The sequence below is a fragment of the Electrona antarctica genome (genome assembly GCF_951216825.1).
Source record: "Electrona antarctica genome assembly, chromosome: 4".
Classification (NCBI taxonomy): domain Eukaryota; kingdom Metazoa; phylum Chordata; class Actinopteri; order Myctophiformes; family Myctophidae; genus Electrona; species Electrona antarctica.
In genome coordinates this window covers 28,606,128-28,621,833 of record NC_136809.1, presented here as the reverse complement: position 1 = coordinate 28,621,833, position 15,706 = coordinate 28,606,128, and the positions used below count along the sequence as shown (strand labels likewise).

Below are 15,706 nucleotides of genomic sequence, written 5' to 3'. Positions count from 1 at the left end.
GGAGGTGCAGGCAAGAAGGTAGAGAGTGGGATAGTGTGGGACGGGTCAGGAAGAGGAGAGAGAGAGAGGAACGGGGAGAAGGAATGAATGGAAAGAGTAGAGGAATGGTGAAGAGGAGAAGGAGAGACAGGAGTAGAAGAATGCAGAATGTGAGATATGGAAGGCGAAGAGAAGAGAAGAATGGCGTGACAGATGGAGTGGTATAGAGTGAAAGAGAGGCAGGTGAAGAGAGGGAAAACCCTGGCCTGATTCTGGTTTGATTCCCACAGCGGCCTGTGTCAGGCAGGCAGTCCATGCAGCCCCGACGACGTTTCCTTGAGCAACATACTGACCCTACAACCTGTTCACACACTGTGCAGCACGGGACTCCGGACGGGAGCTTCAGCTAGCAATGCTTAAGATGTGGGGGGGAAAAAACAGTTGGAGGTTTTGTCTCCAGATTTACTGACAGGAAACAAACTCCCGGCAACATCGAAGCACAGGATTTGGACGGTAATAAATAACAAACATGGCTGCCCTCTGCCTCGCTAGACCCTCTTCCTGTCTCCGCACTGCCTGCCTCTTCTGTGCTATACCTGGGGGCCTTTGAATCACAGATAAGCATCTCAGACTAGTGTGTGTGTGTGTGTGTGTGTGTGTGTGTGTGTGTGTGTGTGTGTGTGTGTGTGTGTGTGTGTGTGTGTGTGTGTGTGTGTGTGTGTGTGTGTGTGTGTGTGTGTGTGTGTGTAATACATATACAGTATGTTGCTGTACATACAGGGCACATACAGGAGAACCAAGGGAGGAGGGGTATGTGTGTGCACTGTGTGAGCTGAACGACAGAAAGAGGAAGTTCAGAAGACATCACAGACAGACAGACAGACAGGCAGACAGGCAGAGATAGACAGAGATAGACAGAGGAAGACTGGACCCTCATAATGCTGTTTCTGCAGCTGGTCCAGGCCAGACCGCAGCAACAATAGGCCCCCGCCATTCAAATAACCCAAACACATCTCAGTCAAAATAACAAGGGTAGTACAATGCAACAGGTCTTTACAGGTGCGTGCGTGCGTGCGTGCGTGCGTGCGTGCGTGCGTGCGTGCGTGCGTGCGTGCGTGCGTGCGTGCGTGCGTGCGGTTTCATGCAAATCCATAGTTAAAATGCATGACCAAACGTTTTTACTGGACCCGGCCGGCCAATACGAGCCCATGTCCCTTACTAGTACCGACTGACTGTGTATCAGACCGACTAATTCAGTCAATCAACTGATTGGCTGATAATCTCACATCGCTGCGAAACATGCATGTGTGACTCGAGTTTCCTGATCCCTACACAAGCACCACCAGGCACCACAACCGGCCAACCAACGAAATAGCCAATTGTCCCTCCACACTATGGGATGTAGTGCATACTCAGCCGCTCTCGACCCTCCAGGCTATGGGATCAAAAAAGCTTGTGAGAAGAACAATGTCAGCTCGTCTGGAAACGGCCTGTATTTCACCTGTACAGTCCAATTAAAACGGTTCAGTTTAGGGGAGAAAGACATAGGCCATGCCGTTACACACTGTAGGCCTACTGGTTTCCATTACGGTTGTTGCGTGGTTACCACGCTGCACACGTTCAACAATCTGATTGGCTGCCGCCCACACTACCCCTGTATGCCTTGTTTTCAATTACAATCCCTCCAAAACATATCCCCACTGGGCATATATCCGGGTCCGGCTTAGCTAGGCTTGCCTAGTCTTGTTTTATTCTGTAAATGATGCCTGTTTCCGAGCACCACTACGCACACCTGTATACTTCACACACATGGTTCCCCCCCACCCTCCCTCAGGACGTCCGTGCGCAACAGTGCTGAGAAAACCATTTCTCATCCCAGAGAGGGGCTGTGTGTGAGTGTGAGTGTGTGTGTGTGTGTGTGTGTGTGTGTGCGTGCGTGCGTGCGTGCGTGCGTGCGTGCGTGCGTGCGTGCGTGCGTGCGTGCGTGCGTGCGTGCGTGCGTGTGTGATGGGTGGACTGCGGGGGGAGGGCCGTTTACGCTTCCATTTCCTAACCCACAGTAACATTATCCGGAGCTTCACTCTGATTTATGCTAAAGCACAACCTCCCTCCCTCCCACACACGCACAACTCCACCTTTTTTCATGAAATAGTTCAAGTAAAATCCTTTGCCTCTCATCTCGGCTATGTTGTTGAGGCTCTCCGAGCGTAGAAAACGTACAAAAAAGTACAAATTTAATTAGTGATATCGATTCAGTTCCCCCATGTCACCAATAAGGCTATCTGTACTGTGTGCGTGTGCGTGTGTGTGTGTGTGTGTGTGTGTGTGTGTGTGTGTGTGTGTGTGTGTGTGTGTGTGTGTGTGTGTGTGTGTGGCATGCGTGTATTGCATTGTGAAATGCTGCCTTGGCTCAGAGGTGAGGCACCAAACTGAGAAACAGCCAAGCTGACTGAAACCTTGAGCTGATTGAGACCGTGGCTGTGAAACGTATGAATAGAGTGATGACAGTCAGAGAGAGAGATGGAGGCAAGGGGGCGGGGGGGCAGTGGAGGCAAGTACAGAGAGAGAGGTATGGATCTGAAAGACAGGAGTAAATAAAGAGTAACAATGAAGGGGTGAGTCTAGAGTGACGAGGTTGAGAGATAGAAAAAGAGGACCGACAGACGCAGGAGGGTAATGTGGGGGCAGAGCGTGCTTGATTTAAGAAAGAAAAATAGCAGAAGGGACTTTCTCTTTATCCTTACACTCCTCCCTCCTTCGCTCATCAATGTCCTGACAGCTGACTTCTTGCCTGCACACATCAGAGGGAGCCGACAGGGCAGGCAGAGGAATGGAGAGAGAGTGGGGAAAGAGAGAGAATGAGAGAGAGAGAGAGAGAGAGAGAGAGAGAGAGAGAGAGAGAGAGAGAGAGAACAAGTGTTGTCTTTCATGGTGTGGTGGAGGCAGCAGGATATTCAGAAATTATCCTTACTGGACGGTAACACTCCATGCACACAGCGGTTGGCTGAACCGTATGCACACACACATCAAAGGGTGCCACCAAACCTTACCGCTTAAAAGCCATTGTAGGGCCCAGTTGTAAAATAATACAATAAAGAGCAAACATGTACAGGGATATTGAATTTGGATAGAGCAAGTGTGTGTGTGTGTGTGTGTGTGTGTGTGTGTGTGTGTGTGGGGGGGGGGGGGGGCGGACATGACAGCAGATATGAAAACTCAACTTTTTGTGAAAACTATAGGCACACATGGGCAAGTTCAACTTAAACCACTGCTATGTGGAATCCTGTTTCAAACACCAATAAAAGGCTTGAGTCACACGCACGCACGCACGCACGCACGCACGCACGCACGCACGCACGCACGCATGCACACACACACACAGTGTTTGCTAATCCCGTGGCTCACGCCGGCCAGATTAACAAGCCACCTTTGTTTATCGGGACGTCTGTACTCTGTACCCCTGTATGAGCTGCAGTGTACAGCAGCTGCGGGGAAAGAAAATCAGAAAGCCTGGAGGGTGTGTGTGTGTGTGTGTGTGTGTGTATCCCTGGTCAGATAACCATCTCAAAGGGCTGTGAATCAGAGGGCTTAGTCCAGACAAAAGACCCAACAGCCAGGGAGGGAAGAAAAACAAAAGGAGAAGCGGGTATGAAAAGAGAGAAGAAATGAAGAGGTTCCTTCACATTGTGTCCCTTTGGAAGAAAACCTGCTAACCTGAAACTCATCTGTCCGTCATGTTGAGAACATGGGTGTCATGTTGAGAACATGGGTGACTCTGCAGTCAAGAATGTATTCATTTCTAACCATCTTGAAATGACTCATAACTTCATTAGTAAGCCATGTGTTGTACTTTCATGCCAGGAGATACTTTGTAAATAGTCAGTACCGACTCGAGTCGTATATGATGCAGAAGGCTAGAGTTTTCCTCCTCTAACCGTCCTCACATCCTGTCCTGGATGCAAACGCTTTACAAAGTAGTCAGTCATGTTCACCTGGCAATCGAGGTCTAAAATAGTCAACCATTACAACAATGAAACCCAGCTGTAGTCTGGAACCTCGAGACTGGAGTTAAATCACTGTATCTTGCTTACTGGCAGATATCTTATTTTAAGAAAATTGTCTGAATACACAGACAGAGTGGTCCAAGTAAGGCTGAGGGGAGGGCTTATGGAAGTGGTGGTGGTATTACTATACAAATATAGTTTTAAACAACGTTCAAAGTGAGTTCACACCAAAGATAACAAAAATACAATGGTGAACAATATACTGTAGTTATAGTGCTCAATGTGAATTGTGCTTTAGGGTTTTATGGAGTTGATGTAGGGAGGTGAGGAGGAGATGGAAAGCGTGTCTCAGAGCAGATCTGTCTGACTGTGGCACGGGCCAGCTGCATGTCGGGGCGTCTCCGTTGTTTGACATGACCCTGACAACAAAGAGAATCGACAAGAAGCCATAAAAACATACAGCTCAGCCCCAACTAGTTTACTATGCTGACAAACCATCACTATGGATTGATTTGATGTAGGGTTAACAATCCTCCCAAATACAAACAGTATAGTAAAAACTAAAAAATAATAGTTTTGAATTAACTAAACTTGTTTTACAATCAATGTCAATAAATAAACTCACATAACATGCTGAACAAGATGTATTTAGAGATGAGGGGCAAAATATATATTTTCTTTTTAAACAAAATATGAATCTTGTGTGTGTCTAAACTGAGGAAACCTCAATCCAGCTCTTCTGGGGGGGGGGGGGGGGGGGGATCTGCATAAATTGCAGGCTGTGGGTTGGGGGACGGGGAGTGGGGTACGGGGGTAAGGGGAGGTGGTGGCAGGATCCTTCTTGGTATTATGCATATTAGCTTTAAGGCTGTCACTGAGAATCAGGCTGGGTGTCCATCCGTCCCTGGCGCGGCGAGGCTCCGCTAATTATTGGATCACAGATAAAGTGCTTTTTAGAGCTCTTCCTCTCTCTCTTTAACGCATTTCATAAACCGGCTTTATGGGCAGAAAAAAAGAGAAAGAGCAAACGAGAAAGACAGAGAGGGAGAAAGAAAGGCAGTTTGATTGGAGGAATTGTTACGAGGAGAGGGTGGGGGGGAGAGAGAGGGAGAGAGATAGAGAGAGATAGACTGTACACAGTATATATGCTGGTGCAAGAATCGATCAGGCAGAGCCTTTGTCCGTAGGGTTGGTGGTTTGATTTTCTCATAAGACCACAAGATTTGTCACATCTGCCAGGCTTTGCACCAGCTTTTAACGGAAGCGAAGAGCGGAATAACAGGATGCTAGCGGACTCCCCTCAGAGTCAGAGACGCAGCGAATGAGAGAGAGGCATCCGAGGAGGGAGAGAAAGCTGGAGAATGACAAAGTGAGAGAGAAAGGCAGATTGAAAGAGAGCAACATGAGGACGCACAAGAGAAAGAGGACTGGCCCCACATCTTAAAGGAGCTTGAGCTTCAGTGACACCTGACTTCTTATCACATAAGCCTATCGATTAATGAATCACTTGTAATTCATGAATGAGACCATAAGGTGCCTTTGTTATCATGACTCCTTCATAATAACAATACCGTGACATCTCATTCCAGTTCCAGCATCTCATTAACTTTCTAAGCCTTACAACAAACTCACTGCTGATGGAGAGTGCTGCTTGCTGTTTACTTGCTGGCAATATAGTATATGCAATACAGAAAATACTCTATTCTGATTGGCCAGAGGGTGCCCATTATTGATTGGCCGGATTCCTACAGGGGACAAAGGTCAGATCACTGGCAGAACACAGCCCCTATCGAGCAGTGGAAAGGTTCAAGTTCATCAGCATACACACTAAGGAGGACCTCAACTGGGGCACACGCACACCACGGATGTGGTAGAAAATAAACTGTAGTGGATCTGTCGTCTGAAGAAGTTCAGCCTCTGCATCCTCAAGTTGTTCTACAACCGTAGCATCCAGAACGTCCTGTCAGGCTACATTTCCTCCTGGTATTGGAACTGCCCAGAAAGCCCTACAGAAGGTGGTGCAGATGGCCCAGTGCATTGTGGGAGGTGAGTTCCCCTACCTCCATATATAGTATACAGAGAAGCAGTGTGTAGTAAAAGCTCAGCGTATCATCAAGGACGACCATCACCCCAGTCCCCAGCCACAATCTGTTTACACCGCTACTACGACCACGGCCAGACAAGCTCTACCGCTGTACCAAGAGTCATATACCACCAGCTTTCGGAAGGGTTTCCATCTGGCTGTCATTAGACTGTTGAACAAGACCTGAACACTGCCTGTCGCCAGACTGGCCTGCCACACTGGATGTTGGATACGTTCCTTATGCAGACTACTTTCCGTTATGTGGAATACTTTCCGTTGTATCTCACCTGCACGTGAGACTTACTATTTGCACAAAGGTCTATGTCCTATATCTGTTACTGTTTTACCTCAATTACTAAATTATAAGCGTACTGTAACTGTATATGTTTTCCACTCTACTCATACAGTACAAGGAACATTAAATCTATTTGATTCTATCCTTGTTTTAATTTGCTCTTCCATCCCTTTCCTGAAAAATACAAATGGAGCTTGAATAAAAAAAATAAAAGAACATTACAAAAAAAATGCATTTCACCCAGAGTCCAGTCCACCTACTCCAAAAGGAACAAGCAAGAAATGTTTCATGAGCATTTTGCTCATGAAAGTTTGACTACTGTCAAACTCGCACGCACGCACGCACGCACGCACGCACGCACGCACGCACGCACGCACGCACGCACGCACGCACGCACGCACGCACGCACGCACGCACGCACGCACGCACGCACGCACGCACGCACGCACGCACGCACGCACGCACGCACGCACGCACACACACACACACACACACACACACACACACACACACACACACACACACACACACACACACACACACACACACACACACACACACACACACACACACACACACACGCACACACACACACACACACACACACACAGTGTTGGGCCCCTTTGAGCAGACAAACACACACAGAGCACAATCCCTCTTCACAGCCCTGGACACACAGGTCACACAATGGCTATGGCGAGGTTAGGGTGGACCTGCTTTTAGGATTAGTCTGTGAGTGCACACTCTCCACTCAGTGTTTACCAGTTAAAATAAAACTTGACATGGATTGAACAGCATCAGACAGGGATATAGTTATATAGGGATATAGCAGGAGGAGTGGACAGAGGGGGATAGGGGTTTGTCTTACCATTTTGCTCAGATGTACGCCGTTTTCATTCTCTGGCCTGTACCTGCAGAAGATTACATCTTTAACACTTTGTCGAGTCAGGACGGCATAGAAATTTAAGCCTGTCCTTTTGACCTAAGCATTGCAACTAAGCTATTATTACCATGTATTTATTATTCTTATGTCTGAACTTATAGGACTTATACACAGAATGGATTACAGTCTGCGGTATTGAGAGAGAGGGGGGCTAAAATGTTAGGGTCAGCAGAAAGATACACTGTGTTATGATAGCCAGGCAAATAGAGTGCAAAGCCCCATAACAGCCAGGTAGCCAAGTAAGACGAACAGACTAATCCTAAAGTAGGTGTAATGTGTTGACCAAAAGGGATATGATGAGATGAGAAAGTACTATATAAATGGATGGAAGGTTTGAGGAAGGGTGTCATGAGAATGCTGGTTGAGTGACAATGGTGACTGCATGGCCATTGTGTACTGTAGACAAACAAGCTACTAGGACTGTGGCTATTGAGTCAATTTGGCATATTATGTGTGTGTGCGTGTGTTTGTGTGTTTTATGTGCACATGTGATCTTATCAGAAGTGAAGCGTGCCCGTTAGTGTGTCAGGCTACAAAGAAGTTAATGAGAGATTAGATTGGGATAGGCGTTTTTCATAAACCTACGCGGCAGGCGTGTGTTAGGGTGAATATGAACAAACACAAGAGAAGTCTGTGACTGACAGCCAGTGAGCGCTGATGGCAATCACCTCAAAAAAAGAGACGGAGAAAGAATGTGAAAGGAAGAGAGATAGGAGGAGGTGTGGTTAGCTGCAGCCGGCTCCTAGCGCTGATGATGAAGAGACAGAGACAGAATGTGAAAGGAAGAGAGAGAGGAGGAGGTGTGGTTAGCTGCAGCCGGCTCCTAGCGCTGATGATGAAGAGACAGAGACAGAATGTGAAAGGAAGAGAGAGAGGAGGAGGTGTGGTTAGCTGCAGCCGGCTCCTAGCGCTGATGATGAAGAGACAGAGACAGAATGTGAAAGGAAGAGAGAGAGGAGGAGGTGTGGTTACCTGCAGCCGGCTCCTGGATCTTCTCCCTCTTCCGTTTCTTCTTCTTTCCCTAGAAAATATCCAGGGGAACGCTTAAAGTGTGGCTCCAGCACTCACCCTCACTAGACCACTCTCATAGTTCCTGCTGCTTGTTTTGCCATGTTCACTCATCCCCCGAACAGGCAGCCAACCAGCATCCTCCAGACTCTGACCCAGCAGCCAATCGTCACGCAGAGAGGAGGGAGGTGTACCAAGTAACCTGGTACATTCGGACCTCTTCTCTAATGCGTTGCATTTAGAGCTATGTTACTCTCGACTTCCGGGGCTCGCATTAATGCTACTCACCAAAACAAAGGCGGGTTGTGTCATTAGAAAGCCTACTTTCCTTAGTGGAAGCACTCTGAGCCCCCCACCACACGTATAAAAGGTACTTTTTGGCCAAAAGGGGATTTTGTTTCCACCGGGAAAAAATAGTTACTCCACTGCGCCTTCTACCGATATTGTCCAGAGAATTGCCTCATAGAGAATATTTTTCCTCCGGTGAAAAAAACGTCCCTTTCTGTCCCTTTCTTTTATACGTGTGGTGGGGGGCTCAGAGTGCTTCCACTCCCTTTTTATTTACGCTAAAGACGAGAGGCTGGTCTGCATGCGAGCGGCGGAAGGGAGAGTAACATAGCTCTAAATTAAACGCATTAGAGCTATGGACCAGAGCTACCTCAAACCTGTGTTTGCGTGGCATGCATGTTAGTACTACTATTTAGGTGCTCAAGTTAGGTGTCATCATGCAAAAACTTTTGTAATTATGTTGTCAAAGAGCTTGTGCAACTAATACTGTCAAAAAGTGCTTAATTCACAAGTTTAAAAAATATATATATTTTCACCACTGTATTATTATTACCACACTTTTATGTTCTACAAAGACACGTTTAACTACCACCCAAATGATGCCCTGCCAAGCGTTACGTTTTCTTCACAGCAAACATTAATAAGAAGATCAATTTAAAAAAAAAACACACTCTCAACAGTATTACAACACTCTGGCAATGACGGGCATAATATTTTCCTCCTCACTGGTGGTGGTGGTGTGTGTTAAAGAGAAGTGTGTATGGATTTTATAGCTTATGTTAAATCCCTGGGGGTGAGACTATAGGTACAGATAGCGCCGTTAACAGTCGCTCTAGTCAAATATGAGAAGCACGTTTGGTTTCCCACTGCAAAGTCTGCTAATCCACTTATTCATGGGCTAATCTGCCTTCCACCACTGTGGCAGACGGGAAGAGGAAAAGAGAGTGGAGAAGGAGAAGGGAGATGAGATGGGAGACCAGGGAGAGTGGGTGACGGAGAGGAGAGTGGAGAAGGAGAAGGGAGATGAGATGGGAGATCAGGGAGAGTGGGTGACGGAGAGGAGAGTGGAGAAGGAGAAGGGAGATGAGATGGGAGACCAGGGAGAGTGGGTGACGGAGAGGAGAGTGGAGAAGGAGAAGGGAGATGAGATGGGAGACCAGGGAGAGTGGGTGACGGAGAGGAGAGTGGAGAAGGAGAAGGGAGATGAGATGGGAGACCAGGGAGAGTGGGTGACGGAGAGGAGAGTGGAGAAGGAGAAGGGAGATGAGATGGGAGACCAGGGAGAGTGGGTGACGGAGAGGAGAGTGGAGAAGGAGAAGGGAGATGAGCTGGGAGACCAGGGAGAGTGGGTGACGGAGAGGAGAGTGGAGAAGGAGAAGGGAGATGAGATGGGAGACCAGGGAGAGTGGGTGACGGAGAGGAGAGTGGAGAAGGAGAAGGGAGATGAGATGGGAGACCAGGGAGAGTGGGTGACGGAGAGGAGATTGGGGGACACAGAACAAGGAGAAAGAAAGGAGAAGATGACGGAGAGGATGTGAGAGAGAGAGAGAGAGAGAGCATGGGGTGCAGACAGGGATATGTTATGTATATGACGCACCACTGTCTTTTGAAGTTGGCCTGCATGTCTGTATACTTGTGTAATCAAAGTTAACCACTTTCAACCAGGCATACCTATATAATGTTTTACATTATTTCTAGATTTTCAAAAGATAGTGAAAATAGCTCAAATAATCTGCAATGCGTTGTGAGCTTCGGCTATCGGCTATTTTCGGTTTTTCATTGTATGACAAAGTATTCCCTGCAGTCTTCCTACAGTCTGTCATAACAAAAAGAAAACATAAGTAAGCGTAATGCGATGTATTGGTCTTCATGAGGAGTGTTGGTGAAGCCCCCTCCTCCCGGTGCGTGGCGGGTTCTGGCAGCTGATTGGTCAGAGGTATAGAAGGAGGGAGAGATGCTGCTGGCTGTCCGAGGGGAGGCAGATAAACACCACAAAGCACGTGGGTGGTGGTGGAGTGAACGTGAGTGCTGGAGCCACACATTTTTCGGTAAAAAGGGCAGGCATTCATAGTTTCTTACATACGCCTCACACACACACACACGCACACACACACACGTACACACACGCACACACAAACACTCAGCTGCTATAATGTACAGAATCCCATGGAGGGAAATTCAGTTCTCAGCTTCACCCCAACTGATTTCTACTCAGATGGTCATGGGTTAACTGTTAGGGGCCTTCTGATTACCAGACGGCATCTACCAACTGTGTTCCCATGCACTATTACACTTTGAAATCCAGAGTCTGACCCGTGAGGGTCCATTTGGTTCCGTTTGTATGCTCTCAACAGTTACAAGCATGTACACATACACTGCCTCATACACGCAAATGCAATGATAAACATAAACACACATGGACACATGCACAGCACTCACAGAATTGTGTTAGTATAGATTTTTAAATCAAACTAAACAAATGTGTCATTCTGCCATGGTAATTTTCTGACACTATGGAATGGATCAATCTCACATTTCTCTAAAAGCTCTGAACTGATATTACAGCACATCAAAGACTAGCATAGGCATTACTGGGCACTTTTCTCTTTTAGCCCTGCACCAATAATGTGGCATGGTGCTGCGCTCCATTATGGTGGAGATGACAACATGGACAGAGAAAATGTGTGCAGTGATGAATTACACATTAAGCTGAGACAAAGGAGCCTCCAACACGGGGGCCATTAGCACAGATCAGGCTAGCATGAATTAGTATTGGAACTATTGTTCGGCCATTTTAAGAACGGGGCGTGCAGACAAAGAAATAATTTTACCGACATAAATTCACACACATACACCAACAGACAAAGAGGCACACGTGCATATGCACACGCACAAAGACATATATAAACAGAACACGTACACAAATGCCAACAATAGCAGACAAAGACATCAAGCAATATGAGATCAACACATACACAGCTCTCTTTCACACTGCCAGTCTGCTATTGGTACTTACATAATTGTCTCGGGCGGACCAGCCGGGGTAGAGTTGCATGTGGAGCTGCCTTTCCTTGCGGGCTAACTCGTAATACTTAGCTTGCTCTTCCCGAGATAAAGCATGCCACTGTTTTCAGTACAAGGGAGATTAGAAAAAAAAGAAGAAGACAAGAACAGCACACAGTCAATTACTGGCATGCACTTTCATGTTCCCCTCCAACAGGACGTGTGTGTTTTTGACTTCCAAATGATCTGTGTTAAAAAAAAATAATAATAAAAAGTGTGAGGGGGAAAAAACCAAGGGGAGACAAACACACTGAAGGGATTAACATGCACAAGAGTCGAAGAGCAAGAAGAAAAAAGAAACTGATTTCATATCTAAACACTGGTTCCAATTTAGCTGCACTTTTTTTATACAGCCTATGTCAGCGAGCCATTACCCTATGCACGCCGCAGAAACTGGGGCTTTGCTGTGGCTGGCTGCCTCCGCCGCCAGCCCTGTTCGTTAAGGCTTTTAACATGGGCTCTGTGGTTCCACTTCTCTCCCCCCAATCCTCAAAAGGAACACATTTTGTCATTTCCAACCATGCCATCATCCAGGCATATTTTATTAAATCCAATTTGACTGAACGTCAATAAGACTGCTAGGCTGAGTCTGTAACTGTACTGGTAACAGAGGAGAGTTACATCGCTACGGTGATAGTTATGATGACAATGATTATTGCCGGTCCATCAAAGAACATCCATGGTAATAGAACAGATGTGTTGTTTTGTTGTTGTTTTTGTGTGTGTGTGTGTGTGTGGGGGGGGGGGGGGGGTATTTTTAAGACCAACTGATGTCTTGTGACAAATCTCTGTAAGGCCGGGACCTCTTGGCCATCTACTTCAAGTAGGGATCAAAGAGGTCAGCGATCCCCCACGCTATTTCTGAGGAATTACTGCATCATCACTAGACAATGGAGACAGAGAGAGGATGGAGAGAGGGGGTAACATGCCACAAAGCCATGACTTTGTCTTTGAGCACTGACTGACCATGCAGGCCATGCAGCATGATGCCCTGTGGTTGAGCTTTAAACATGATCACTCTAACGTAGCCCTGAAAACAGATGGGGGGCAGCGGCTTCTACATGACCCATAAAGTTCACTTTCACATCAAATAAACGTAAAAAATAAATGACAAAAAGTCATAGAAAGCTCATGGCCTCCTCACGCATTAGATTAGAATGTTCTTCTAAAGGGTGAGAGGCCGTGATATTTCCGTATTTATTTTACACTCCCCGCCCCATGATTGTATCATATTCAGTAAAAAAAAGGATCTATCAGGATAAAGGAGGACAATGTGCCGCCTACCCTTCGTCCGAGGATCTGGTTGATGGCGGCGCTCTCCTTCAGCGTGCACTCTGCCACCACGTTGGCACGCATCTCTTTCATGTAGAGCATGAAGGCGTTGAGCGGTTTCTTGATGTGCGGTCTCTTAGGCTCCTGCTCCTTTCTCTGTTCATGTTGGGGTTTCCTGTTGAAGCAATAATACCAAAAAACACAACCGGGATGGAGGTAAAGACCAGGCAGAAAATAATATAATGTGTTGCTCTTTTTTATTACCACATGTTGCTGCTGCACTTTTGTGCCATCAATAAGATAACAAAAGAAATGTGTTATCTCTTCAAAGTCATAAATTACAAAAGGAATAGACTCGTGACTCGTTGACAGGCAAGAGTTTTGTGGCAAGATACAATATTCTAATTTGTGGTCTAAGGGATAACGTGCAAGAGAGAATTATCCACAGCACTAAGGCAGAATAGAGGACAAAGGCAGAAGGAGGGAAACGGGGAGGGGAGTGGTGGTGGGGTGTCTGTTGTGGCGCTATGGTGGCAGTAGGGAGCGGCAAGGGTCTGGTAGCTCTGAGCCAATGGCAAGGCTGCGTGCGAGGGGTGCTGCCACGCCATGGAGCCTGGCCCCGGTCCTTTAATCATGTGCAGTTGGACGTACGGTCGCACGCTTTCAAGCACAGAGATTACTTCACCAGTAATGGCAACCAAACGGTTTCCCTCCACAACGCATTGGCAATCGCTTAAGACCAAAATGTGCACAGCTCACATACACGCACACATGCATATGCAGCAACATGCACAGACTCCGTTTTCGTAGGATTTGAGAGATATGTTCATATAATTATATGATGAGTTGTCAGCACTAGATGATGACTGAGGCAGTAGAACAAGTGTCTCCGAGTCCACATAACATCCACACACACTCATGCACAGAGTTTGGAGCTATTCTTCACTATCTTACTACTGAATAATCATTTGTATACCAACATAACCTAACAGAACACAGCTGGCCATGCATAATGGAAATATTGGTGATAACCACTTCCAGGCACTCAGAGCATTTCCCCACTCCAGGGGGGACGGGGGGGAGGGAATTTGTGAAGTCGTCTAGTCCGGGCAGCCAATCTAGAACCTGTATCGGTAGCTGGCTAAGTGTGTCGTGATGCCTGAGGCTAAATGAAGCGTGGGCCCTCTTATCGCTGCCGCATGGCCCCTGCGCTGCTTATCTGCTCACATCAACAGAACCTGAACAAGGGAACTCTGGCTGGGGGCGAAGTACAGCGAAGCCCTGCCAAGGTGGGACGTACTGCCGTTACTGTGCCTGGGCGCACAAATACCTGGAAGTCTGGGGAGGTATGTGTACATGTCTGTGGAGATACATATGTATCTATAGAGGTGTGTGCTGTGTCTGGGGAGGTATGTGTACATGTCTGTGGAGATACATATGTATCTATAGAGGTGTGTGCTGTGTCTGGGGAGGTATGTGTACATGTCTGTGGAGATACATATGTATCTACAGAGGTGTGTGCTGTGTCTGGGGAGGTGTGTGTACATGTCTGTGGAGATACATATGTATCTATAGAGGTGTGTGCTGTGTCTGGGGAGGTACTTTTTCAGTGTCAGTTTACCGTATGTGCATTATCTACATAAAGTGTGTGTGTGTGTGTGTGTGTGTGTGTGTGTGTGTGTGTGTGTGTGTGTGTGTGCATGCGTGCGTGCGTGCGTGCGTGCGTGCGTGCGTGCGTGCGTGCGTGCGTGCGTGTCATCATCGTCAACGATGGACTGCCATAAGCAAGTAAGTAAGTGTGTGTGTGTGTGTGTGTGTGTGTGTCTCTGTGGTGGTATACGTATAACAGAGCAGGGCCACTGTTTGGGGGACTCACATGTTCATCAGGTCAGTTTCGTGTTGCGGCTCGTGTTTGACCTGTGGATTGACGATGGCGGGGTGTGGGATCCCTGTGGCGTGGGGCCCTGGGGGGCCAGGGACCATATGGTGAGAAAACCTGCAACAACAGCAGCACGTAGTGTATACTTTGATTAATAACAGAGAGAGAGACACACACACAGGGAGAGACAAAAGAAAGAAAGAAAGAAAGAAAGAAAAGAATGCGCATTTGATGTGTGCGTCATATTTGTCGCTACCACCAGAAATAGAAACAAGGCAGAAGCAGTGATGATGAACATCACATGTTGCACACAGTCCACACACACACACACACACACACACACACACACACACACACACACACACACACACACACACACACACACACACACACACACACACACCCGCATGTACAGTACAGACAAATCAGCGTGCACATGCACGCAAACACTTCTTTGCCTGAGTAATGCTTGGCATGACATTTCAGCCACAACAGAAGGAAGGGAAAAGATGATTGTGTAGATTGTGTCATTGCTTTGCGGTTCCCCTGTGGGAGACTGTGGGTTGAATGCAAGTCTCTCTGAGGACTTCCATTAGTGCTCACTGGTGACTAACTTAATGGAGCACTGATTTAGTTAAGCTCATTCCCACCATGCAACACCGGTGCTTTTGTACACGTCACTGATGTCCTGAAAATTACCCCCCAAATTGTAACGACTCGACGACAATATAAGTAATCAATGGGTGCTGGTGGAAGGTTGCCTTGTGAGAATGTCAAAGCTATTACAGGTATTCCGGTTCATGGGTATTTGATCGTGAGGATGGGAAGGGGGGGTGCATTGGAGGAAGCCCAGGAGGGGAGCATCTGGGGTTTGATTCCCGGTCTGATCCCA

At 47.2% G+C, this 15,706-nt stretch overlaps 1 protein-coding gene across 6 annotated transcripts in view; it reads right to left on the bottom strand.

The window, feature by feature from the left end:
- Nucleotides 1-15,706, bottom strand: part of lef1 (lymphoid enhancer-binding factor 1) — a 66,448-nt gene that overhangs the window by 11,345 nt on the left and 39,397 nt on the right. Inside the window, exons 6-10 of one of the 6 annotated variants that reach the window (XM_079498190.1) lie at nt 14,812-14,931; nt 12,948-13,128; nt 11,617-11,724; nt 8,277-8,325; nt 7,230-7,272 (exon numbers count right to left, since the gene is read on the bottom strand). In XM_079498190.1, coding sequence (XP_079354316.1) covers nt 7,238-7,272; nt 8,277-8,325; nt 11,617-11,724; nt 12,948-13,128; nt 14,812-14,931 — 493 coding nt within the window. In that variant the 3' untranslated portion in view covers nt 7,230-7,237. The remainder of the gene's footprint in view (nt 1-7,229; nt 7,273-8,276; nt 8,326-11,616; nt 11,725-12,947; nt 13,129-14,811; nt 14,932-15,706) is intronic. The other 5 variants (XM_079498192.1, XM_079498191.1, XM_079498193.1 and 2 more) reach the window with 5 other exon arrangements.